At 47.5% G+C, this 26,756-nt stretch overlaps 2 protein-coding genes across 7 annotated transcripts in view; one reads left to right on the top strand and one right to left on the bottom strand.

Moving 5' to 3' along the window:
* Positions 1-25,581, top strand: part of PPP2R5D (protein phosphatase 2 regulatory subunit B'delta) — a 27,257-nt gene extending 1,676 nt beyond the window's left edge. For 3 of the 6 annotated variants that reach the window (XM_079325382.1, XM_079325383.1, XM_079325379.1), the window contains exons 3-16: positions 5,784-5,994; positions 7,060-7,259; positions 7,612-7,722; positions 9,057-9,149; positions 9,608-9,738; positions 9,850-9,909; positions 10,524-10,632; positions 11,491-11,544; positions 14,268-14,438; positions 16,312-16,439; positions 19,180-19,281; positions 21,748-21,820; positions 22,278-22,394; positions 22,740-25,581. In XM_079325382.1, the coding sequence (XP_079181508.1) occupies positions 5,784-5,994; positions 7,060-7,259; positions 7,612-7,722; positions 9,057-9,149; positions 9,608-9,738; positions 9,850-9,909; positions 10,524-10,632; positions 11,491-11,544; positions 14,268-14,438; positions 16,312-16,439; positions 19,180-19,281; positions 21,748-21,820; positions 22,278-22,394; positions 22,740-22,877 (1,698 nt within the window). In that variant the 3' untranslated portion in view covers positions 22,878-25,581. Of the gene's footprint in view, positions 1-5,774; positions 5,995-7,059; positions 7,260-7,611; positions 7,723-9,056; positions 9,150-9,607; positions 9,739-9,849; positions 9,910-10,523; positions 10,633-11,490; positions 11,545-14,267; positions 14,439-16,311; positions 16,440-19,179; positions 19,282-21,747; positions 21,821-22,277; positions 22,395-22,739 lie in introns of all 6 variants that reach the window. The other 3 variants (XM_079325380.1, XM_079325381.1, XM_079325378.1) reach the window with 1 other exon arrangement.
* On the bottom strand, positions 25,460-26,756 carry MEA1 (male-enhanced antigen 1). Its single transcript, XM_079325541.1, has 3 exons — positions 26,412-26,756; positions 26,219-26,333; positions 25,460-26,152 (listed from the first exon to the last, which is right to left on the bottom strand). The coding sequence occupies exons 1-3, from the start codon at positions 26,751-26,753 to the stop codon at positions 25,989-25,991; spliced, it is 621 nt and encodes a 206-aa protein (XP_079181667.1). The 5' UTR covers positions 26,754-26,756; the 3' UTR covers positions 25,460-25,988.

Below are 26,756 nucleotides of genomic sequence, written 5' to 3'. Positions count from 1 at the left end.
CAGCAGAATATGTTAGTAAGATAAACTGTCCTTAGAATTAGTGCAAATTTGTGTTAAGTGGAACTTTTCTGGTAGCTCTGAGTTTGCCTGGCATTCAGGTGGTGGTTGTGGAATTTGAGAATTGTCTCAGAAGAATGCTATACACATCTGAGAAAGCCTGCATGTATGTGTGGTTTGTTTATTTTAATATTGCAGTTTGGCAAACAAGCTGTGCCACTTCTACATCCATAGAAGCTTGTGTGCTCTAGTCTTGTCTGGAACACATTACGCTTGTAATTTGGAGGGTTGGGTGTGGGAGACATGTAGGGCTAGTGAAGACTAGGAAGAAATGTGTACTACAGGTGCATGTTTGTAGTTTATGTTGTTTTAGAGTCTACTCCAAAGCACAAATCTGCACTGCAGAGCCTCAGAAAATAACCCTACTCTGAGCCACTCAGTTTTGTGCTCATGCCTAATCTGCATGTGGCCAGCAAGGAATCAGAGTGTTACTTTGTAAGGCAGCAGTTTCATAGATCCTTCATCCTATCTGTTTTGTTCTGTGTATGCAGCTGAAAACAGCTTGGTGGGAGAGCTGCCTGTGAACTCCAAGGAAGTGAGAGAACTCCTGCCTTGGCATTATGGGCTCAGAGTTACATTTTATTTGTATGGAACTCCTTGCTGAATTCACAGCTCTGGAAAGATATAGGAAAGTTTGGGTCTTGCAATGGGTAGCCAACAAAGCAGATCCCTGATGTATCCAACCAAATCAACAGTGGGCTGTGGCACTGCTTTCTCTATTGCAAGTGGTGCAGTAAGAAGTGAAGAATTGTGACAGGCTTCAAGCTTCCTTCTGTGACCTGAAATGGCATGTAATAGTTACCTGGCTGCAGAAGAAACTTAGATGTGTCAAAAATCCCCTCCCACAAAACATTCCCAGCCACTTCCTCATACTCCAGACAAAATCCAGTCCTCCTTTAAGATGGAAAGCTGGGTCTCCTTTGATCATAAGAACAGAGAGCAGAGCAGAAAGGAGATACCTCTGCAGTGTGTACTGCCACAGGTCTCTTCTCCCTTTCTCTGTTGAGTCTGCAGTGAAGTTTGTTCCCTCTTGCTGCTTTCCTATCTCTGGAGTACTCTGCTGCAGAATGGAAGAGAGCTCTTTGCTTGATAAGAAGAAATGTATACCAGTTTGAATGCGATTTTCTTGCTCTTCAGGAAACACAGAAAGGTATTATGATTTTCGCATTGTGTGAAGAATTAGATAATGTGTGCTGGGAGCAAAACTCCTTCCTTATGTCAGAAGCAAGAGGTGGTTTGACTTGTGAAACGCTGGGAGTGGTATTGTCTGGTGGGGTTGATGGGCTGAGCCCAATCTGGATACCTCTGCTGCCATTGTGAGTTTCATGCCCTCTGAATTCCCCTATGGAGTTATGGTTGGTTGGTTGCCTGTTCTTAGGTGAAAACTGGGTGCACCAAAGAGATCTTTGCTTTTTCTTCCTATGTCAGTAGATGCTTAATGGACTTGCAGTAGGGGAGCAGCATGTGGGCAGCACTCTTCCAGTTTGTGCTTTGCTCTCTCACACCATGCTCCATGAAAAAGGGGAAGGAATCAACTCTAAGTTATCCTGGTACCAGAAAGTTGTGACTTGTTTTACAGGCAACTTGTCTGGCTGGTGGAATGAGTAAAGTTTGTTGCAGAGCAGCTCGGTTTTGATGGATCTGGGCAAATACAATGGACAAGGAGCTCCTGTGGTAATCTCTGTGGAGGGAGATGAAGAGGGTAGGAGTCAATCCAGAACCCCCTAAACAAAGTGCTTTGTTTTCTGCAGCAAGGGAGCTTTTTAGTGGGGCTGATCTGGAAGGGCAGATATGTTGAAAAGCAGATACATCCACAAGGAAAGGCAGGTGTTGGATTCTCTCTTAAGTACAGGGGTACTGCAGTGCTCTTAGTTTTACTCCAAGATGAGCATCCAGAGTTTGGCCAGCCATTGGCTTTGGGGAGGCAGTTTGCCTCAAAGAGACAAGGAGCAGTGGAGTAAGACATGAGAGCAGAGAGTGAGAAATGAAAGGTATGTTTAATTCAGTCCCTCTGGAACATGATGAGTATATGAGAATTTCTGTGTGGCTTTTTAAGGAGAAAAAAGAAATCATGTCAGAGACCAAGGCAGCTTTGAATGAGAGGATGAGAAAGAGTTACTCCTCCGGGCCAGAAAGACTGGGAGAGGCAGCTGGGTGGGGAAGAGAGTTAATAACCTGGAAGTGGGAGCTGGCATTAGCAGCAGTAGAGAGAGGAGTTGCTCTGCAGCCTCAAGGGCAGCTTGGAACCTTGCTGATGCGATCTGCAGCTCTGGGTGAGGATGCACATTTTCAGTGTGCTGCTGTATTTTCATGTTTTGCACTTATCTCCATGGGGCTTGGTACTGCAGTACCTGAAGTTCATTATTCAGAGACAGGCATTACAGTGTGTTCATGTTACTTCTGAGGCGGAGAGGCTCATTTTAATAGGGAAACTGTGTAACAGCAGACAAAGAGAGCAGGTACTGACTTGAGGGATGGGAAGGGAAGAGTCATCTGAGAAAGAGGAGATGAGAGCAGATCTGGGCTGGGAAGCTTTGCAAGCAGGGGATGCTCAAGGGTCCAATGAAGCAGAAAGGGCTTCCCAAGTGACGATGCACTCAGCTGCAGTAGCAGTGCCTGCAGAGGTGAGGTCATGCATGGGTAGGGGAGTGCAGGAGATGCTGGCATAGCTCGGGGTGGCTGGGGAGAAGAGGATCTCTGTCCTCTGGGCTGAAGAGGAATGGCACAGAGCAAACTCAGGGCCTGAGGCTCATTGGCTTGTGCAGGCAAGTTCCTAAGGAGGAGTGGTGGTGGGAACCAATGGGGAGGAAATGCTCTGGAGGCAGGGAGTCTTTGTGCATGCGTTCTAATTAAATTAATTTAGGGGTGGTCTGTCCTGTTGGTACAAGAAGCTGCTCCACTGCAGTGGGGAAAGTGGGGCTGCCCCACTGTACTTGGTGCAAACACCTCTGTGCTATTCTCTGGTCACTTCAGCATGTGCAGTGTAACAGCCATAGCAAACTGTGTCCCCCAGGCTGTTGGCCGTGTTGTGGTGTGTGAGCCCTGCTTGTCAGAAGGGGGCTGAGCCTGCTCAGGTAGAGGGCAGCCTGCAGCCATGGAGCAGTTGGGTGGTGTTGCTGTCAGGGAGTCTGTACAGGAAGAGAAAATCTTCCAGGTTCAGTAGTCTGCTGTGTTTTCAGGGATGGAAACTTCAGAGCAGAAAGTGTTAGGAAACTTAAAATAAGCCTCTACTGATTCATGTGGCCAAGGTAGGAGGAGTTGAAGGCAGCAGGACAGCAGGCCTGCCATGGAAGCACCTCTTGAAAACAGGGATTCAGCTTGTTACCAGAAATTGCCTGTGCAAGCAGTCCATCATAAACACTCTGAGCACTGCAGCATATGAGTATATCTGCCCTCTCCAGCCATCGGTTGTGTGACTTTTGCATGTGTATGACAGTTTCTTAAATAGCTGGCAGCTAAACCTGAAGCTTTTTTTTCCCTTGTCAGGCAAGATGGTGAAAACTGTTGAAGACTGGTGGCAAAGACTTTCCCAGCCCCCTAATGCAGCATGTTCACATGTAGTAAACACACCATGCTCTGAACATTTGCCTGTGGTGTTTTTAGGCAGGTGAGGAGTACACAGACATGTCCTATTAGCTGGGAGGGCTCATGTGTCCTGCTTCCTTCAGTGTTACCTGGGAGGCCACCCGTGTATTTTCTGTTTCTCTCTCTACCATCTTTTCTCTGTGGTAGCTCATATTTAGATTTTTCTTTTCTTCCCTGTGGAAGGAGAGTGATGCATAGCTGAGGACTCCCAAAGACATCTGAACAACATTTTGAGTGGCTCATATTGCCCTGATACCCAAGTATTCAGGGTGAGAAATTAACTTTTCAGTCTTGGAAGCTGGCCAACAAGGCTTTGTCCTAACTTAACTGAGCAGAGACGACTCTTTAGGTGAAGTTGTCTCCATTTTGTAGTCTGGGCCTGCTTTGTTTGGCAAACACTGCTGTTATCACAAGCTCATCTGGCTCCTTCTACTTATCATGGGACAACACTGCTCTGTGAAGGGAATCAAAACAAATGTAAACTGTAGAGAGTTCAAATGCTGTTGTCTCCCCCCATCTTGACTTGGAGCTGAGCTTGAAACAGAACCACTCAAGATTTCCTTCAAACAGAGCCAGACCAGAACCAAAATTTTTCTGATTTCTTATTCAAAGTAATGGCTTGGCAAAAAAAAATTATGTTTTGTGTTGGGCCCTGTTTTCCACGGGGAGTCTTTGCACTTGCTCTACAAATCCCAATCTGTAGAGCAGCATCTCCTTGTAGACAGCTTTTGCTGTTCCTGTATTGGTGCTTTCCCACATGCTGCAGGTGCAGTAACTCTTGCTTTTGCACTGCAGCGCTGTGCTTCAACTCTTTGGAAACCAGTTCAGGGAAAGGACTGTACAGAGTAGCTGCAACTCAGCTAGAAAGAGCCTGGTGATCTGGAGGGTGGAGAGCTCTGCTGAGCTCCTGCACTCCCTCAAAACACTGCTGGTCACTGTTTCAATGAGGTGTGCATTTGTATCACTGTGTTCTATGTGGCAGCTGGAAATTATGGGGAAAGAAGGAGATGATGTCCAAGGATTTCACCCGCCTCTCCTCCCCATCCATTGTGCTATTCCTGTGGTTTCCTAAACAGGTTCATCCTGTAACTCTTTAGCTTCATGTACCAGCAGGAAGGAGGTGGCTCATGCAGGACAGCTGGAGTAGGCTGAGTGCTGGTTCCAGCTAATCTCTCTGCTTCCTGGCAGGATGTTGCCCTCTTTTGTGTTGAGTTTTCCACAGGTTGGGTCAGTGTGAAATTAAAGGGTCAGTTATTGAGTCCTTATGATCCAAGTGGGACTTGGAACCAGCAGAGCTTCAGCAAGGTTGGAAGAGAGCTGAGTTTAGCAAACACTGGCTTGAGTTTCTGGTCACACGCTAAACATGAGAAAGTGCCTCTGTTAGTGCAGTTTAACAAGAGTGCAGTGGGAGAGGAGAATGCAGACATAGAGTTTGTGTGACTTTAAGGAGAGATATGGGAAAAGCCCACCTACAGAAGTTCAGACAGCAGTGAGGCAGATAGAGCAGCCAGGATGGGCTAGGAGACCCATAGTCTGGGACCTAAGGTTGCACATGTTTGTATATGTGGTCCATGTGGTTTGTAGTTGCTCCTAGACCATGAATGCAGCAATGATTGTAGTGGTCTTTACTATCGCCTTTCAAAGGCCGATATGTCTGCTGTGTACTACATACTGCTTTGCTTTGTCCCAGGTGATTTCCTGCACAAGGACAAAGAAGCAGACTGATGGTTTTTTAAACTTGCTTGTTGTGTGTTGTACAGAGTGCTGCAGAGAGAGCAGCACACTGAGATTTCTGCTTGAACCACAGAAAGTTCTTATTTCTGCCTCATCTAAGTTGTTGCTAGATGTGACTTTGCTCTCCATATCCATAGCACTGGCTGTGCCGAGATGCTTCAGTGCCTTTGTGGTACCTCACAGACCCAAGGTACCAGGGAAAACTGATGTTAACTTTGAAGGTATGCTGCAAATGCAATCAGCAGCTCTAGAGCTGGCAGGAGCACGTGAGATGCACTCAACTGCAAGGATGAAAAACCTGCCCGGTTGCTTCATTCCAAGAAGATGCTGATGGCGTCTGCTTATGAGGCTTGTAGGAAAAAGTTTCTGAGTTGTTTTATTCTCTTCTCCCTCATCAGGCCCAGCAGCCTCAGCAGCAGCCACAGCAGTCACAGCAGCAGACACAACAACAGCCAACTTCAAATAAGCGACCCAGTAACAGTGCTCCTCCCCCAACCCAGCTGAATAAAATCAAGTACTCAGGGGGACCCCAGATTGTGAAGAAGGAGCGCCGGCACAGCTCTTCCCGTTTCAATCTGAGCAAAAATCGGGAACTACAAAAACTCCCAGCCCTCAAAGGTAAAGAGTTAGTGGGGTGGAAGTGACCTGCACGACGAGCTGCAGTTTCTCCAGGCAGAGTGTGGTGGTATAAGGGTTCTTCCCAAAGCAACCCTTCCAGTGTCCAGCTAGTTATATGGACAGTGCAGCAAGGATGGTTCTGAGAAAGGTGCTTGTTATCAGGTAGAGAATTTATGGATGTCCTAAAATAATCAGAGAATTCTCAATGCAAACTTTGTACTTACCTTCCCAGTCGAGCTGTTTAAACCCTTGTGCTTCTGTGTACTGAGGATTGCCTCAGATTCTTCAGCAGGTTGTGCAAGAAGGTGGTGAAGTGCAGAGACCTTGGTGCAGATTATCCTTGCCTCCTACATCCACCCATTTCTGGGGAAGGACCAGGCTTCCTCTTCATTGTGTTTCCATCACAAATTACGATAATGCAATTGAACCTGTCCATGTTAGGACAGCTTGGTATTAGCACTTAGTATACATTATATGGCAATTTAACATGAGTGTGGACAAGGAGAAAGCATTTTCAGCAGTCAGTAACCATCATTGCTTGATGTTGCTCAGGGACACAGACAGGCCTTTGGGGAAGGCTGACACAGTGTGTAGTTTCCAGCTGTATCAAAAAGAGAATCTCTTAATGTACAGCTTCAGCCACTCTGACCCCTCTCTTCCACCATATTCTCTGTAGGGTTAGGCTACAGTGTGTGTTGCCCAGCTCCTTTTGTGTCTCTAGGGTGAAGGACATGGCTGTCACTAATCTGTGATGAAAGCTGGTTGAGTTCTTTTTTCAGTGTACTCTGTACAGGGAAGAGATCAGTGTTTACCAGGTTAGAAACTGCTGTCACATTTGAAATCCCCTCATGGGATAGGTGCTTCAGAGCCTGGCAGTCTCTCTGCCTCCCTTACCCCTTGTCCATAGCAGGGATAACACTGCCTCTCCCTCTTCCCCTCCAACAGTTCAAGGATGATGTGACAGGGGAGGGGGAACCACAGGGAGCAAACCACAGAGATACCTGGGTAAGCCAGGAAGATGATCTGCCTGTCTCCAAGGACAGATGTCCCTGCTTTCTCTGACAGATGCTCCTCCACATGAACGAGAAGAGCTTTTCATCCAGAAGCTGCGGCAGTGCTGCGTTCTTTTTGACTTCATCTCTGATCCCCTCAGTGACCTGAAGTTCAAGGAGGTGAAGCGAGCAGGTCTCAATGAGATGGTGGAATATATCACACACAACCGTGATGTTGTCACCGAGGCCATCTACCCTGAAGCTGTTATCATGGTAGGGCATGGAGCCAGTGTTTGTGTGGCTTGTGTGCCAAAGAAATAGGGAAGTGGAGGAGGAGGGGATAGGGATTTGTCAGAGAGGAGTGTGACCCCAGTCCTATCCATTCCTTGTCTACCCACCTCCAGAAAGAAAAGTGTGTGTGGGGGTGATGGAAGCTCTTGCCTCTGGCACAGACTGCGTTTGGGGAGGTCCTGTGCAGACTGTGACCCTACAGCCTGCAGAAAGGGATCAGTGTGTGGGCACTGCTGTGACAAATCACAATGTTTTACGCTGCAGTGAAGGATTTGCTGGAGGACTATCATGAGGTGTCAGAATGTCATTCATGCAACTTTTTCACTCACCTCAGTTTTCAGTGAACCTCTTCCGGACGCTCCCACCATCATCCAATCCCACAGGAGCAGAATTTGACCCTGAAGAAGATGAGCCTACATTAGAGGCTGCTTGGCCACACCTTCAGGTGAGGAGGGGTGGGGGATATAGATCAGGTGAATTTATCTCCAGGCAATTGAGAGTCCACATAGAGGCTGCCAGCCCTGCCACTGCTGCTTCAGTAGCCTGTAAGGGTTGCTGGGGAAGGAGGTCAGAGGTTGCTCTTAGGTAGTGCAGAAAGAAGGGTGTTCTGGGAACTGGCTGATGCCTGTATGCAACATTCACCTCTAGATGGCTTTAGACAGACTAGGTGAAAAGGGTTAGGAAAGTGACAGTGAGCATGGTTTAGCAGAGCTCAGCAGTGGAAGCCAGAAGGCGCGAGGCGCTTGCACAGGGATGTGTTGTCAAGCAGACAAAGGCAAAAAAAGAGGCAGGTACTGCAGAATGAAGCAAGAAAGTACAGAGAAGAAATAAGTTGTCATTCTGCAACAGTGGTTACTCACTTCTCACTGCTGCAGTTGACATAGGGATGTGAGTGTTGATAGAAATAGCATATCCTCAGCACCAGAGTGCTGTGAATGCTAGGCAGCATTTGTTTCTCAGAACTGAGTCAGCAGCAGGCAGCATGAGTTTGTGGCAAATGAATGCTGAGCTTTTTGGTCAGCACCTCAGTTTTTTCTTTATTGCTTTCCTTGGCAACTAGGCCCTACCTGTGGATACTTTGTCCTGTCATTCCTTCAATTCCAAAGTCAGACTTTTCAAATGCATTAATCTCATTTGGCCTAGTGGCCCCTCTGAACCACTAGGAGGGATGAGAATGGATTCAAGTCCTCTCAGAGAACAGCAGGACCAGAAGTTGATGTTTCAGCACTGGTAACCTTAAAGCAAGCTGCCCTTTGTTTTCCAAGTGGGACACAGCATGCAGCTCTCCTGGCTTAGTGAGGCCAAGCCAACCTTGAGTCAGTACCCAGGAGGCAGAGGACATTGTATGTTTTCCTGGGGTCCATTTAATTTCTCTGCTCTTCTGTTATTCCTTGGCATGTCTCAAGGGTATCCAGCCTTTGCTATCTCTGGAGATTTCTGATCTCTGCAGGGATGAATGATGCTGAAGATGTGTGAAGGGTTTCCCAGGCCTAATGTCTTAATCTGAGTTAGTTAGGTGGATGTTATCTTTTGGGGGACATGATATGATGTGATCTCACACAGATTTGGGCAGTTATGTGCTACCAGAGACCCTTGCCCATTAAAGCAAGGACAGCTGAGCTGATCCCACTGGATAAGGAAACACTGGGTTTTGTGCTCCTGTTTGCGCTTCCCAGCCTTTCCCTGAATCCTTAAGGAGAAGGAGAACATAAAATCTGAAGTAAACACTGGTGAGAGGACAGGGGGATTTCTAAGTAATCTCTCCTTTTCCCCCAACAGCTGGTATATGAGTTCTTCCTCAGGTTCCTGGAATCACCTGACTTTCAACCAAATGTAGCCAAGAAATACATTGACCAGAAGTTTGTGCTGTCTGTAAGTAATTATTGCCACTGTCACTGTGCACCACCTTTATGAAGGACACACAGCAGATTTTGGTTCTTGATTGTGTGACTTTTCTTTATTTGTCTTGAATGAGCAGACAGAATTTTCTGTGCAGGGTGAGACTGTGGGCAATTGGTAGTCACTGGAACTCATAGCTCATTGTACTGGTGGAGAGGGGAATAGGGACCTTGCAGGGGAATCTGAGGATGTGCAGCTTTGTAGAATGTGCAGGCCATCACTGTGCTTCTGAAGGTGAAAGAAATTATGATGATTCCGTGTTGTGACTCGGAGGTCATGTGCTTCAGGGAAATGACCACTGTGCTCAGGGTGCTGAAGGCATCACTCAGCTGAAAGAGCTGTTTTTGCAAACAGGAGCAGTGCCCAGTGTTGCTGGTAGCTTTGCCCTGACAGGCAATGTGCAGGCACTGACTGAATTTCTCTCCCCACAGTTGCTGGATCTCTTTGACAGTGAAGACCCCAGAGAACGAGATTTCCTAAAAACAATTCTGCACAGGATCTATGGGAAGTTCCTGGGTTTGAGAGCATATGTGAGGAGGCAGATCAATAATATATTTTACAGGTGAGGTCTTTCTAAGTACCATTTAGACTCCCTGTGTTCAGCCTTTTTCCTTCCTCTCGCTTATCAAACTGTATTCAGCATTTGGCAATGACTTCTCATCCTTCTTTTTAGGTTCATCTATGAAACAGAACACCACAATGGGATTGCAGAGCTACTGGAGATCCTGGGAAGGTAAGGCGACTTTTGAGAGTCCCAGAGAGAGGCCTCCCAGCCTGGTGTGCTATGTGAAGAGGCACTGCTTTCCTTCAGCACTCCTTGCAGGAGACACCTCTTCCAGGGAATCTCAGTCTGACAGAGCACAAAGTACTCCCCAGCTTGCTGATACAGTTGTAGCCTTTTCCTTTTAGTCCAGTCACACTTGCTATCTTGCCTGAGAAGATCTCCTCACAGCTCTGAGAAGCTTTAGCAATGGGTGGCCTTCTCCAGGGTTTCAGCTTCCCTTCTGTTTGTGGCCCTGTTTTGCTGCCATCCTCCTTGTGTCTCTAAAGCACAAGACTCAAGCACTGAGCTGCTTCAGTGCTGGCCTTCCCCAGAGGTTCTGCTTAAGTGTATGTGGGCTCAGACTGGCAGGGACAGAGCAGAGTCCAGGCTCCATCAGAGGCATTTCCCTGTGGTGCTTGCCAAGAGCACTCTGGCTGAGCTCAGTGTGCAGGCTGGGCTGCAATGACCATGCTTTTGGTGGGTGTGCCCTCAAGGGGCTGGTGAGAGCTAGTGTGTTTTATGAGGTGAGAGGCACTGTATTTCTGCTGGGTCAAAATTTTAACAAGACTCTTGTTTCTTCTTAGCATAATCAATGGGTTTGCTTTGCCTCTGAAGGAAGAACACAAGATGTTCCTCATCAGAGTCTTGTTACCACTGCACAAAGTGAAATCTCTCAGTGTGTACCATCCACAGGTGAGAAATGCTTCAAGTTTCCAGGGCAGATTGGGATTTTGCAAAAGCTTATAGCTATTAAAAGCTTTATATATTTATATGTGTTTATAAGCTAATTATTTAGAGTTGTCCACCAGGCCACATTGTACAAAGTCCTTGCTGTGAGATGTTCTGGGCTCTGCACTAGTCCCATACTGTAGTGGTTTTTCCATTCTTGTGGTGTCTTGGCCTGTGCCTCTGGATGATAGAAGGATATCCTGACATTTCCCACAGTCTTAATGCTGTGCCTTGCTTTGTCTTTCTGTGCTGGAAGCTTGTGAAATTCTGGGGGCCTGCTGAAACCGGAGGTAAATTTCCTAGCTGCAGTCATCAGCCTGTGCATGTGGTGTATCAGCTATTAGTCACCACTGAGATATATAGAGATGTTGGCTTGCTAGTCTGCTAAATTGGTTTAGAGATTAATTTCTTCCAGTTTTGGGTACATAACAAAATAATAGAGAGAATCAGAATTTGGGATAGGAAGTGAAAAAATATGGGTGCTAAGTAGAAATGTCTGTTCTCTCAGCCCTGTTTCCATGGGGCACGGTTTTGTGTCAGTCAGATTTGTTTCTCCCCATTGTGTGTAGCTGTGTTTTCATCTGAATGTATTGACTGTGGACTGCTCTGGGTGACTGAAGTTTTATCCTTTAAATTACACAAATGTCCTGAGCTCAGGCCCTGCCTGCTTGGTCTTAAAGTCTCCATTTGCCATCAGTAAACTGGATTTGTTTAGAGCTGCAACATAATGGGCATGGTGTTACTTCCAGCTTAGGAGGTGGTAGAACTTAGTCTTGGGTACACTTGAGGAAGCTCTAATCTTGCCGTGTTTTCTTCCTACAGCTGGCATACTGTGTTGTACAGTTCTTGGAGAAAGACAGCAGCTTGACAGAACCAGTGAGTAACCTTGCTTTACTTCTCTGTGATGGTCAAGTCCCAAAAAGCTCCTCAGCTTCATTAGGGCAGCCTTTTTCATCCTTGCTGTAAAGAGGCTGGGAGTCAGTGGTGTTTACTGGGTTTGCCTGGCTCCTTGGGGTAGAAGGGGCTGTACTGCTCACATGAAGCCTTTAGCATTCTCTCCTGAAAGCTTCAGGAAGGTGGGCTGTAATCTTCGTGTATTCTTCAGATCTTGGTGTAGCAGAAGGAACAGGATACCAAGCTGTTCTGGCTATTGAGAGATACTGCAGAGACAAAATACATGACCATCTGATGGAACCAGAGCTTCTGGGGGCACTGAAATAATAGGAGTCCCCTCCAGACTGTTGGAGTTGGCTGCAGAATTGTGAGCATGAGGTTAGGAACCTGGGACACGAGGTCTACTTAGGCATGTCACTGTTCTTCATGAACATATTCTTCTTCTAGCTTTAGCATCAGTTTGCTACCTTCATAGAGCTGTCACATTGTAGACACATTTGCCTTCAGGACATAGTGCTGGGAAACAGCAGATTCTAAAATGTGAGCAGTGTAGATGGAGACCTCACATATTCTAATTACTGTTGTATGGACCTGCAGTGTTAACCAGGCTAAATGTCAGCTTGGCAGAGGGTGCAAGAAGGAGGCAAGTGTTCCTCCACCCACTGCAGGCCAGGAAATGTCTTCTACAGAGCTGAGCTTCACAGGCTCAAAACAGCAGATGGGCAGAGAACACATACTTCTGTCACTGTAGCGAGGAGCACCGAAAGTGTGAGTGTTTTAATGAATAATGCTGGCTGAGGTTGTTCTGTTCTCTGGCTCAAATGTGTGCACTCATGGTGAGCCTGCCTGTGCTGGGTAGAAGCTGGTCAACTGTTAGGTTTCTGGCTCCACAGCTCTGACACCAGCAGTGCTGAAGCAGACCTCCTAGCTTTTCCTTTAAGCATGGATCCTCCATTTCCTTTGTTCCCAAAAGTCTGCTCTGAAACAAGCTGCATTAAGTAACTTCCTGATCACACTGAGTACTTCCTGTGGCTGATATCCAGTCCTACACCCTCCTGCCAAAGCACCTCAAAGGTTGAGGGAGAAGAGAGAAACACAAATGTCAATATTCTTAGGCTTCACTTTGCAGTTTATTCAGATAGTAAAGCTCTGTAGCTCATTGCTTTTTTCTGGGTAACTGTTTATTGGCCCCTGGATGACAGACCCAGATCTGACTTGATGCTTGTGGAAAGCAGTGGAATGACCCAATCTCATTACCTTCAGTGGATGTTGTGTTCTGTTTCAACCAGGCATACCAAGACCATACTGCCACAATTGCGTTCTCTTGAAGCACCTTGCTTGTGAAGGTTTTGAATAGACCCCCCCAAGATCACTGGTGTTATTGAAGTCTGGAAAAATTACAGGGCTTGTGCATCAGCAAGAGTCTGAATGCACGGGGAGATGTTACCAGCAGTGCTGGAAAAAGGCCAGAATACTCCCTGGGTCCACTCTTGCCTTAAATGAGCCTTCCAGAAGCTTGGTAAGCAAGGCTTGACATGGTAGCTCTTGCCTTAACAGCAGTCTGAAATACTGCCAGGTGAGCAAGGCCTCAGATATGCTCAGTAACAGCAAACATGGATTCCAAACACCTCACACCACCTCGGTTGTGGGCGAAATTACTTCTGAGTCATTGAAGCTAACCCTTGCATGAATGGCAGACATGAATAATGACAAACTTAGGGGATAATGAGCTGCTGGCTTCTCAAGCCTTGAGTTGGCAGAAACATAATGCTCAGATACCTCTAATCCTACTGTTTCATTGCCCACTACGTCCCTCTGCTGCTCTGAAGTGCCCTCAAGTGCTGGCTTCAGGATCAGGTAACTGAAGTACAGAGGGGTTGAAAGGGCAGCTCCTATGGCCAGTTCTGTGTGACTCTAGTGTCCCCAGAGTAAGCGTATTTTCTTCCAACAGAGTGGAGGTCTGCAGCATCTTGGATCCTGCCTTTATAGTATCTAGAAGTAGATGGGTAAGACGCAGTATTAAAAATAAATAAGCAAAATCTAGTGAGATGTAGCCCTTCCCTATTCTTGTAAGCAATAGTTTTACTCAGCCAGAAGTTGCATTTGCATTGTCATGTTTAGTTATAACCATTAGGTGTAAACTCCATAAACTTGTCTTCTCCATTCTGGAGTCTGTTTGGACTTCGAGTCTCCACAGTCTTGCAAGAATGAGTTCCATTATACAGTTACTTTTGTGTGAAGTAGTATTTCCTTGTCCCAAACCCATCCATTGCTTTATTTATTTGGTGCTCCCCAGTATTCAAGCTCTGTAGTGTTTTGAATAATGACTCTTCAGAGACCTTCTCTATAGCATTTCCAGTTTTATTAGTTGATCTTCTTGGTTACTTTGCACTGTCTGCCAGCTGCTGCCCACTCTACTTTCACCATTCTGTGTTAAGCTGTGTTGGTGATAAAAAGTGATTCTAAGCTTTGTGCTCATAATATGAAATTGTATCAGCCTAGGCAGAGCTGCTGCCAAGAGTGTAACTTGGCAGAGTTTGGGCTTTTGTCTTCCTTCTTCCCTGGTCACCCACCCTGACTTTCTGAGAAAGTCTATTCTGTTACTTCCTTCCCTTTTGCTGTTGTGACCAGACACTTAAAAATTTGGTTTGCAGCTGGTGTTGACTTTGAGCCTCTAACACTGTCTCTGTATTCTTCCCACTCAGGTGATTGTGGGTTTGCTGAAGTTCTGGCCAAAAACTCACAGTCCCAAAGAGGTGATGTTCTTAAATGAGCTGGAGGAGATTCTGGATGTGATTGAACCGTCTGAGTTTGTGAAAGTTATGGAGCCCTTGTTCAGGCAGTTGGCCAAATGTGTCTCCAGCCCACACTTCCAGGTAGGTTGCAGCTCAGGGAGTAAATAGAGCATTGACTTGTAATCCACTTGGCATGTGAGAGTGACACCATAGTTTTTTGGCTTGTATTTGGCATGTGGAGGTGTGACCAGGACAAGTATTGTGGTGACGTGCAGTGGGAAGCAGTGAGAATCCTCAGTACAACCACAGTGTGAGCTCAATCAAAGAGGAAAGAGTGGATCTATGGAGCCTCTCCTGCTGCTCTGTGCTGTTCAGCACTGTGTACTGCAGCAGGCTGGGGCTGGAGCACAGGTGCTCTGCCACCTCCTATTTTGGCTAGCAAGGACAGAGGAGATCCATCCAAGGTCACCCTGTTGAAGTAAAACCAAGCACTCTGCAGTATTGTAGAGGGGCCAGCCAAAGAGACTGTGCTGGGAAAGTCCTTTGTTTTATTTTAGCACAGGTAGTAAAGGGTGAGGTATACTGGAGAAATGCTGGAGTCTTGAGTGTTTCTTCTGGAGCCTTGAGTGTTTCTTCTTTGTTTCCACTGAAAGAAAACTGATTGTAATAGCTGGCTAATAGAATCTCTGGATGGTAGTCTTAAGGTTTAAAATGTACAGGGTGGTGGGACCTGCTAGTAGCTCCTAGCAGGTGTTCTTGACTCACTGTTTTAGTCTGCCATGAAGAGTTTCCAGAAAGAAGACACCTTGCTGTTGAAACACATGGTTGACCCAAATATAGGTTAGAAAAATGTTAAAAAAGAAATGATACAGCCATCTCCTGACTGAGAGTCACTGCACAGTGAGGCAGGCTGCCTTCAGTCCTTTGGTATAGAGAAGTACAAAGTCATGTGTTTACAAGCCAAAAATAAGGTCAGTCTAGGTCACACATGAATCAAAAGTCAGTTTTGTGTAAAGGACTAGGGGAGCATGATGGAAGCAAGCTGGACATGGATTACTGGTGTGGTGATAGGAACCGAAGGACTAATGTGACCTTTGGGTGTGGAGGTAGCTACCAGAAGAGCTTGAATAAAGTAGGGTAAAGGCTGGAGGAGAGAGATCCTGTACTTGATAGCAGCCCTCATCTGCTGCCAAACTCTGAAGAACTATACTGAAAAACCTGGAGAAGGTGCAAACAGTTTAGAGCCTACGAGAATTAACTCCAAAGGCATCCCATACAGTCAGGCTGAACAGTCTACAGCTTGTCTGAAGAGCAGAATAAGGAACTGACTTCTTGGTGAGTCTGAGCACCTTGGTGGGAATGAATTTCCTCTGGGTGGATTGTATTAAGGGGATATAGCAAATCTTATATTATCTGAAATGTAAATCTGAGCCTGGATGTCTCTTTTCCTAGGTTTTTAAGCCATTCTCAAGCTAGCACTAAATGCAGAAATTAGCCTGCATTGTCTGTCACTGTGTGGAAACTTGTTAGACTTATTTGTCTTGTTAGAGCAGCATGGTCTGCCCCAAGATTTTCTACATTTTCACCTTTACTAAATCAGGGGGTTGAATTGTGGGACTGATCACTGAAACATGCTTCAAAGCCCTGAGAGAATCTGCTGTGGGAAAGCCAAGGAGGAATGGAACTTTACAGAGGGCAGTCTGAGGAAATGGAGAAGGCTTGGAGCTAATCTGAATTGGGACTTGGAGTAGATGATTACTGTCCTTAAGTGTTGTGTAAAGGGTGTTGGAGTCTTTGGTGTGTTGACAGTAGGCTTGTCTATTCAAGAACATGAGGTTTTTCTCAGAAAAGTGTCTGGCAGAAGCTAAGGCAAAAGAAGGATGAATGAAGGTCATGAAGGTCAGCCCTGTGCTGTGGGGAAGCACGTGGGCTCCTTGGCTGGGTGGTGGCTTCCCTGTGCACCAGGTGTTACTGGAAGGAGCCTCTTCAAGGATGGCTTTCTCTCCCTCTGCAGGTGGCAGAGCGAGCTCTGTACTATTGGAACAATGAATATATCATGAGCCTGATCAGCGATAATGCAGCCAAAATCCTCCCAATCATGTTTCCAGCTCTCTACAAGAACTCCAAGAGTCACTGGAACAAGTAGGTCTTCCCCATACTCTAACATTTTCTGGATTATTTGACCTACTGGCAGTCTTTGGGCATGCTGCTGCAGTGTAGCAATGCATGGTGCTTGGTGACACCTCCTGAGACAGGGGGGTTGTTGATGGTACATGGAAAAAGGAGATTTTCTGAACCCTCAGAGTTTTCTGTCAACACTCTAGGAAAACCAAGACTCTTGTGCCCAGCCAGTCTGCCAGTGTCCTATTAGGGGAACCCTTCACTGAGCAGTCCTGCTGGGTCAGTTCATGTGACTTATTCAGGGAAATATGCCAGTAGCATAAGAGAAACCACTCAGCAGGTCTTCCATTTTATTTGATTTTGTTCCCTGTTGCTGATGATTGCCAGTGCCTGGGAAGGACTTATACTGACAGTTCATGGAATAACATTCCTTATTAACAGAAAATTGTGACAGGTTAAGGTTCGAGGACTGCCATTGAAAGTCTCTGACTGAAAAAATACATCCAAAGCAATTCAGAGAAGCTCTTAATTCCCAGTAAAAGTATCCAGTGTACAGAGAACCTTTCTTACCCACTGGGGAAGAAGATGGGTTCAGCCTGTTGGCTGATCCTGATAGTTATGATGGAGTCTTCCGTAACTTACTCCTACTCTCAGCTTACTTTTATGCTGTTTTTTTATGTTTTGGTGGAGCTTGAGGGACTCTTAGTCATACCTGCCTTTGTTAGTGATTGGTGTGAAATTCTCTTGCTTTGCTCGGAGGTGTAGTTAATACAGCACAGAGTGCATGCCCCATGATGGGTGGCCACACTCTGGGGTGGCTGACTTTGGGGATGTGTGTTAATACAATTGTGTTACACTGAACCCAGTTCATCCCAGGAGGGTGATTTCTCCACAGCTCCTGGCTCAGCCACAAGACACCTCCTATCTCCCATGGCTGACAGGCCCTGTGCGGTTTATCAGCTGCGAGGCACCATTGAGATCCCCTTCCTGCCAGGACTTCCACGGAACTTGGCCCTGGTGTTTCCACTCTGCTCCACCCACCATTCCATCCCCTCAACAGGGGCTGTGGCTGCAGGGTGTGTCTATGGGGAACCATCCTGGAGCAGTCTTTGAGCAAGCCAGCAGCATTCCATCCAGGGAGCAGCAGCTGCATTTTACCCTTGTAATTCCCGTACTCTTACAACTTCTGTTAAGATGTGAATGCAACTTCTCAGTGTCCTCCAATTTTGCCTCCCGTACTCTTACAACTTCTGTTAAGATGTGAATACACCTTCTCAGTGTCCTCCAATTTTGTCCCCAGCTATGTCTCCACAGCATGGAAAAGGATCACAGTAGACCAGAGTGGCTTGCTTCTGCAAGGGTTGAGGCACCTGCATTTGCCAGCCTTGGGACCATTGAGTCTGTATAGAGTTTGATACCTGCCTGTCACTAATGTTGCCAGTCTCTCAGAAGTGTGCAGTAGATTTTCCATCTGAGTTCTGGTGGCTTGTTAACTAATGTCCCACCCTTATGTTCTCTATGACCAGAGAACTTGGCTAATACAGTGCCTGACTCCTTGAGTACAGGAAAAACAGAGAAAGCAGAACTAACTGGGCAGCTGTCCATGTCAAATATTGTCCTCTGTGCCTGATTCCTAGATACTACTGTTTTATTGTTCTTTTATCAACTTCCTTTCTTCTGACTTTTTTTATTTAATTCCTTACCTGGTTAATTCAAGTTTAATTAATTTAATTTAACATACTTCCTTTAGTGAACTAGCTAAAAATTAATTCTAGGCATGCTGGACAAGTGCAGAGCTCAGGAAAGGACTTTCTGTTCTTGTCTGAAACCCTTCAACAGTTCCATGTCCCTGCAGCAGCCAAGATTCATGATTCTGCTATTCCTGTCTTTTCTGGTCGGCTTCCCAGTGGTATTGCAGAATAAGTTCTGAAAGCATTTTCCTCTTATTTCTCCTTGTCTTTGAGCAACAGCCACATCTTCCTAGGGCAGGCTGAGTACCTCAGATTCTCCTCTTCTTTCCCGCAGTTCACCTACTTGGTTAAGCAGCCTACTTAAGTCAAGCAGGGTTGCATCTCTCTTCCTTATTCCATTTCCTGAGCTGGTAGAGACACAGAGCTTGATCTGCTGAATCTCATCTTTTGTCTCTGGGTCAGGTATTTCAGAGACAGCTTTAACACTTGTTTTCATTCCCTAGGAGAGTATTTGTCCCATAGGGAGTTCACACAAAGTGCAACCTATATATAAATCACTGACACAGAGCTGGCTTTTCTTCTGTGATATTCTGCGTGCTGGTTCCCATCTCTTCAGGGCTGCTGCCTGTCTCTGTTTTGGGCAGCTCAGCGGAAAAACTTATGACCAAATACTGGCAGCCCAAAAAAGTCATTGTGTGTATATGGTGTGAATAGTGGGAGGCACTAAAGCCCCCCCCCGAAAACAGCCTTGAACATCCTTCATTTTCCATTTTTAACTGCAAGAAATTAATACATGAATTTATATTTTTGCACTCATTAACCTGACCACAGCACGCCTGTCCCAGGGTCTTTTCTTTCTTCTCCATCTCTTTCTCCCTGTTGTATAGTTCCTGCTGTGCTTATGGAAGGGATATTGCCTTGGTAAGAGCTGGGATTGTGTGAGAATCTTTTGTCACATCACTGTAGAATGAGTTGCTGCTGCTGTTACCTCTTGTCTGTGTTGCTGGTGCAGGCTCAGGTGTGAGAACCTGCCCACCATGACTTGTTCTCCTTTCCTCATTCCTTTGCAGGACAATTCATGGGCTGATCTACAATGCACTGAAGCTCTTCATGGAGATGAACCAAAAGCTTTTTGATGACTGCACGCAGCAATATAAGGCAGAGAAGCAGAAGTGAGTAAGAGGTTTTTGCCAAGTAACTTGTGCTCATCCTAAAGTCTCCTTGGGGTATGGTAACACATGGTAGATGGCAATAAGCACAGGGAAAATGGAAAGATGATAAGCAATTCTGTCAAAAAGTAGGATTCCTTAGCCATAACTATGAGTAGGTTTGAGGTGTGCCCTGATAAACACCCTTTCAGTCCTGCCTGAAGCACGTAGCCTAGAAAAGAGTGACAGAGTTTGCTGAGTCATGAGCAAATAGATTGCCATGTAGAGAACTCAACTTTGTTCTGCTTTGGAAATACTTATAGTTCATAAATGTTGTAGTGATGTCAGTAGAACCCTATTGCTTTAGAAAGACTTTTCTGATGAGTTTTTCTGCAGTGGGCATAATGCATCTTTCATGCCACAGGATGCTTTCAATTTTCCAGTGATAAAGATGGAATAATTCCTGCCGTTTCAAAGAGTGAATGGTGGGGATAAAATCTGAGCTCAGCAAGTACCTGTGCCATGATGCTGTAAAGAGGAAAGAACTCCACTTTTTCTGCTGCCTTGTGCTGATTTTGGTGCTTCTATGGCTTGCCTTGGTGAGCTGAGTCAGCTCAGTAAGCTAGAAGGAAACCTTTTTGTTTTTTCCCCCTTGGGTCTATTTTCTGTTGACTTAGTGACATAAAATAGTAAAACAGTGCTCCTCATTCCTGGATGAGCCAGGGCTGCTGGTGGGGAGAGCAGAGCTAATCCTTGCTGGGAGTCTGGAACTCCGAGGTACATTCTGTTGTTGTGTGAAATAGGAGCAAAGAAGTTGATATATGAATTACACTTTCAGATGGGTAACCTGCTTATGGAAAAATTAAGGGGGGTTTTAGGATCTAAAATGGGAGCAAGCAAGTTTTTTTTTCCCATTCTAGGGCGTTTGTGAAGCCCACAAATACCTTCTCATATATTTTAAGTCACAGTACATTTCCTACAAAATCTATGTAGTTTTCCATCAGGAGTTTTCTCTCCCTGTTTAGCTGCTGACCTGCTGAAGGTTCCAGCACGGGTGTGTGACTGATGGAGAACTGTTGTGCAAAAGCTCAACAAAACTGCTCAGTGCTGTTCAATAAAAGGATGGGTAGTGCTGCAGTTTTCTACTCATGTTAAGATGATTTTGTTTTTTGTCTACTGCCTCTGTGTCTAATTAGGCTTTGGAAAACCTCGTGCTGTGAACTAGAAAGCAGCATGTGTGGGAAGGATTGCATGTGCAAACAAACTCCGTAAACAGAAAATGGGGAAAAGGAGAGAGCTTGTATATTCATTGTTAGGCTGCAGCCAGATGTTGAGAGATCTGATTATGGCTTAGCCTAATTTTTAGTTAGTTAACATGCCTGTAAGTGTCATGCCAGCTCAGGCCTGTCACTACAGCCCCAGCTGTGCACCACAGCCAGGGTGGTCATGAGGGACTGGACAGACTCTGCAGGGACATGTGGCAAGGCTGTCTTTCTGCTGTTCAGTGCAAGTGGGCTGACTGCACCTTTCTAATGTCCCCAGACACTTTAAAACTGTTTGGATTATCAGAATCCTTTAGAAAACCAGTGAGGAAGTTGGGGGCAGATAGTGTCTTGTCCTGAGTGAGTTACTCATTTGGGATGTTTTGGTGTTGGTCTGTTGGAGGTGTTTTTGTTACCCTGTGTTTTCTGTTGGAGTAATCTGCTGCTTGAAAACTTGGCAGCTTCACTCTCATTCTAAGCCTACATGACTTTCAAGAGTGTGATGTCATTTCAGAGTACAAGATTTTCTTGAACACGCGTAGATAGGGCACTCGAGAGGCCAGTAGCTGGGATGAGAGTAATGTAGTTAATAGAAATAAAGCAGAGATTTTACTGCAGATGTTTAAAATGTAGAAGAGAATAACAAGGGTGATGGATGCTCACCTCTGTTGCAGTGAACATTCACCGTTTCTGGGATTTATAAGCCCTGCTGAACAGTCACTTCAAATGTGTGCCAAAATCTGTGCCAAGTTCAAGAGCTGTGCCTGGGTGGTTGGGGCAGCTCTCTGGTGTGTTATGGTTGAGAAGGAGCAGTGGGCATTGCATTTCTATTGGAAGTTATGGTTTATCTCTCTGCATCTGGGGAGGCACCAGGAAAATGTGTGTTTGAAATCCAGACTGGTGTCATGGTTGTTGCCCCAGAAATCAGACACTCTGCTCTACTTCTGGCAGCACAAAGCCAGGGCAAAAGTACCTGTGCAACCCACTGTTGCCACCCATGCTCTGAGGTGAGCTAGGAACATGCCTGCCTACCCTGTGCTAGTTGTAGTGTGTCCCCTCATCTTGCCTCGTCTCACCTGTAGATTTAGAATTAGGGGTCTCTGAATGACAGAGCAGATCTTCCCTTTACCTGCACTTTTCTGCTGTTTCTTGCTTTTATCATCCTGTGAATGAAAGCTAGGTTTTTGCCAGGAGTTCACACTTGCTCTTGCGCTCTCTCTCTCCCCAGGGGAAGGTTCAGGATGAAGGAACGAGAAGAAATGTGGCAGAAAATAGAGGAGCTGGCTCGGATGAACCCCCAGGTGAGTGACAACAGGACCTAGGATGAATGAGGCAAGAATATGCTGGGGGTGTTGACCTGCTTCCTCAGCCCCCAAGAGCAAGTTTTAGCATCTCATCTCAGTCCTGTGGACATTGCTGCAGCAGTGGTCTGTCTCTCCCAAAAAACAGTGTTCTGGGAATGTTGGCAGTTTTATCAGGCTGTCCCTCTGTAGCACTGACCTCCAGCTACTGCCTTACAGAGAGCACGTATATGTGTATGGACCACACTCTGAACTGCAGCTGCACATGCAGCATGCTGTGAGTCAGAGGGCACAGGGGAGGAGAGGATATTCCTCCCTGCCTGTGTCCCTACTGCTGCCTTTCTAGGGGCCAGAGAAGGCAGCAGGAAGGACTGTGCCATGCTGTGTCAGCATGTTGGGGGAGAAGGTATGATGTTGGGTGGAGTGCTGACTCTGCAGCTGTCTGTGTTGTCTGCAGTACCCCATGTATTATGCACCTCTACCCTTGCCTTCTGTGTGCTGTATGGAAACGGAGACCCCGACTGCAGAGGATATACAGCTGCTGAAGAAAACAGTGGAGACGGAGGCTGTGCAGGTGTGTAGGTGACTCGAGTCCTTTCACAATTGTTCCCAATCCAGCCAGGACATCAGCATAGCCAGAACTGGCTCTTTGCAAATGTTCTGAAGGTAAATGCCACTACTCTCACCCCTCATCATTAAGAGATCCATCTGTAGTCTGAAGAATGGAGTTATCTAACCTCACACAGAAAAAAGTGCCAGTGGAACTTTATTGTGTCCTTGTGCCAGTCTGTGTTTGGCTCTCAGCCTGTTCTGAAGCATGCTACAGTGCCACCCAGCATATCTTAGAGCACTTGGATTCAGAGGCTAAAGGCATGAAGGGGTTTGCTACAGATTGCTGACTCCTTTGTTTTGTTTGTAGATGCTGAAAGACCTTAAGAAGGACAAAGTTTTGCTGCGCCGGAAGTCTGAGCTTCCACAGGACGTCTATACTATAAAAGCTTTGGAGGCCCACAAGAGAGCAGAAGAGTTTCTCACCTCAAGCCAGGAGGCTCTCTGATGGGCTCAGGAGCTGGCCCAGGAAGCTCTGCCCCTTCCCTTTTCTCCAGGGGTCATGAAAATGCACTTGGTTCTCATGTATAAGTAAGGAATGAACATGGTGAGCTGTGCCTGTCCTCCACTCCATCTGCATACCTCCAGGGTAGATCTGGTTTTATGTTATAACTTGTATCTCACCACTGTCCTGTCCTCCTGCTTTTCTCCATTCTCCTGCTTTTCCACCATGGCTGTGCAGGGAGCCTGTCTAACCTCTGCTTGTATCAGTCCAGACAGGATTCACTTCACTGTGAGCTGCCACCTGAATCTTACTCTGCCAGGAAGCCAGAGGCTTGCTCAGGCTCTGTGTTGGGCAGAGCCTCCCGTGCATAGCTCTGTGCTGCTCCAAACTCTAAGTGTCCATCTCCACCACACCTGCTCCCATGCTGCCTGTGCAGCTGAGCCTTGCCATGGTCAGAGGCCAGGCTAAGCTTGGAGTAGAAGCAGAGTTTGTGAAGGTTCTGCTGCCTCTCCAGCCTGCCTTGAGGTGCAGCTCCACAGCTGAAGGGTCTTAATGTACAGCGAGGAAATGTTTACTTCCACTTTTCTTTTGCTACAACCCCTTGTTCTGTTGCCCTGTCTGTGGAGTGGGGGTTCAGTGCTTTGCCACCCCCAGTTAATCTGGGTGCAAGCACTACATACTGTTGCAGTCCTCCCTTTAGAGCATCCTTAGAAGCTCTCTTGTGAGAAAGTGAATTCCTTCTGCTGTTTGTGTTGGTCTGTGCTGACTCATCTCCTTCCCGATGTCTCGGGTTAATTGTGGGCCCAGAATTAACTTCTCGCTTTGTAGCAGGTGTCAGCCACTGACTTCTACTTTCTTTCTCTACCTGCTCAATTAAAATACTCCTGCAGCTCTCCCTTTGTCTCTGTATCCCATCCTTAGCTCTTCAGGGCCAGGGTTTCTAGGAAGCTTGTGCTGCTCGTCATTTCTGCAAGCTAGTGGAAGCAATGGATACACCTCACAGGGTGTGGCTGAGTTTGAGTGTTGTTTTCTCCTCATTATTATCAATGGCTAAGCACTACTGCTGAATCGCTTCTGTGGGTGCTCTGAGCAAAGCTCGCCTGTTGAGACCCTTGTTAGTTATCACTTGGTGCATCAGGGACTCATGCTAACTTAGCATTTAGAAACACTTGCTGATAGCCCAGGGGCTTGCACAGCACTTGGGTGGTACTGTGATCCAGCTTTCACCCGTTGTCTGTGGTGTAGATTTAGTGCCAGGCCAAGGTGCCATCTCAGAGACTGGTTTGTCATAGGGAGGGAATCCCTGCTTCTTACCTGCTGCACCTACTTTCTTGACACATAAGCCCAAGCTCAGGTGGGTTTGCAGTAGTGCAGGGAGCCTGTGGGGTTGGTGCTAACTTTGCAGCAGTATGGGATATTGCAGAAGGTTCTGTATCTGCTTGTCCTCATCAGTAAACCATTCCCAGGTCAGAGGATCACCCCCTCTAATCTTTCGGCTGGTATACAGCACCTCTTTCCTCCAACCCCAGTGAGGCTGTTTTGACCTGTGTATCCTGCATCCCTGCCCCGTGTAGCTCTCTCCCAGCTCAGCCCTCACCAGGAATACCACCATCTCTTGGGAGGAGCTGGTGTGAGATCCTCCCCCCAGTCACACAGGACCCCACCTCCCCTCCACCTCACACAATGGGCCAGTTCATCAGGAGACTTCAGAAACACCTCAGGGAGGTTATTGCTTATTTTGAACATTAGTCTGAGCTCATGATCAGCTGCCAATCAATTACCTCACGCCTGGCACAGCATGCGGACGTGCACCAGGTGGTGCTGATGGTGCCGGAGCAGCCCAGCAGAAACGAGGGCTGCCAGGCACAGGCTGGGCAGGAGGCTCCTTCCTGCTGTAGCCTGGCTCTCTAACTGGCTGCTTAGCACTGCTCTGGAAGCCAAGACCTCATCTTTAGATTGCTACAGCATGGTGTGCCCTCACTTGAGCCTGCTTGCTGCTGGGCAGTGGCTGCCTTTCCATACCGTAGGCTGCTCTGCCTACAGAGGGAACAGAATCTTGTGGTGTGCAGAGGCTGGCACTGTCCTGCAGATGATGTGTCTCTGCTGGCAGCCCCTGACCCGGCCAGAGGAATGCTGTTGGGGTTATGCCATGCGCAGGGGCAGGATTGTAACACATCATGATGACGTGCTGTACAGATTTGATGTTCCCATAGCTTTTTGTGTCTTGTTTTGGGTCAGGGAATTTAGGCTTAGTACCTTCACATCATCTTTTGTTTGCTGCCTATTCATTCCAGTGTCCTGGACACCTCAGAAGGGGACCATGTAAGACAGGGGGGAGTGTGCTCACCCTCTCACCACATGTACTGCTCATAGGCAGACCTGCATCTGCCACACTACAGCTGCCCCTTGCTCAATACTTGGTTTCTAGCATTAGTGCTGCTCATTTCTGCTGACGCCTTTCCTCACATCAGCCAAATGGACGGAACTGGAGCTGCCTCTTCCACTTCACCTGACTTGCTCCGCCCAAGGGAAAAAGCAAAACTACTGCATTCACACCCTGGACACAAGTATTAAGCTGCTTACAGTTCATATGTACATATGGTGTACTTTATTTTCAGTAGAGCATTACATAGTATGAAAGTGTTGGATTTTGTACAGATGTCCCTGTATGTACAGAACTAAATAAAACCAATCTCTTGGAATGACACATCTTGTTCCACCTGTGATATTCCAACACACAGATCCTATCCTGAGAGGAGGGGCCCTAGCTTGGAGAGTGACTTCTCTGGTACTGTTAGCATGGGGCCAAGTCCAGTGTTTGTCCTGAGGGAATCTGGGCAAAGCCAGCCAAGCCCCATCACCCCATATTGCATCCAGGCATGGAAGCCAATCTGCCTTCTCAGAGTAGAGGAAGCCAACACAAGGTCATCACACTGACTTATGCACCAGCCAGAACCAAGAAAAAGGAGTGGGAAGGAAAATCAGACAGTGTCAGTGGGACGAACTGGAACGTTGATACTGGCTACTCCTGTCGACGCCTGGCCCGGAGGCAGTGGGCGCTTCCAGGGCGGAGAGAGGGCTGGGGTTTGCAGCCCCTGTGCCGCAGCTCAGCCCTCAATTCCACTGAGGCCGGGGGCCCCCGAGGCTCTGCCGGGCCTGCAGCGTGCGCTGCACCACATCCTTCCACTGCTCCTCCGAGATCTGGCTGGCCCAGGCAGGGATGGCCAGGGTGGGCAGCTTCACGCTGGCCATCGTCCTCTTCACCAGCTCCACATGCTCTGGGAACAGAGAGGCCGTGAGACGGCGGCGGAGCCCCGGGAGGGTCCTGCCGGAGACGCGGTTACCTGCATCCATAGGGATGGAGCTGTGGCTGCTCTGAGCCGTGGCGCCTTCCGCTGCCTCCTCCTCATTCTCCTCCTCGCTGTCCACCGGCGGGTCGGGCAGGTGCAACCCCAGCATCTGCGAAGAAAGGCGGGCAGCGGGGGTCGGGACAGCGGGTGCCCCAGCCCCGGCCCGGCGGGAGGCGCTGAGCGGTACCTGGAGCCGCTCCTGCAGGCCGGGGCCCGCGTCGCCAACGCCCTGCTCCGGTTCCTGGCTCAGCGGCTGATACAAGTATCCGCCGCCTTCCTCCTCTTCCTCCTCCTCGTCCTCCTCGTCGCCGCTCCACCCCGCCGCGCCGTCAGGGCCCTCCGGCGGCCCGGGCTCCCGGGGACAGACGCGCTCGGGCCCCATGCTCCGCATCACCGCCATGCACCGGGCGCAGCGCCGAGGAGGCGCAGCGCCGAGGACGTGCCGCCGCCCGGAACCGCCGCGGCCGCCGCGGGGCACTGTGGGTGTTGTAGTCCCAAAGTGGGCGGCGGGCGGCGCCGCCAGTGCCATCGA

The sequence above is a fragment of the Erithacus rubecula genome (genome assembly GCF_903797595.1).
Source record: "Erithacus rubecula genome assembly, chromosome: 2".
NCBI lineage: Eukaryota > Metazoa > Chordata > Aves > Passeriformes > Muscicapidae > Erithacus > Erithacus rubecula.
The sequence above is the reverse complement of the archived record's forward strand: the minus strand, read 5'-3'. Positions and strand labels throughout refer to the sequence as shown.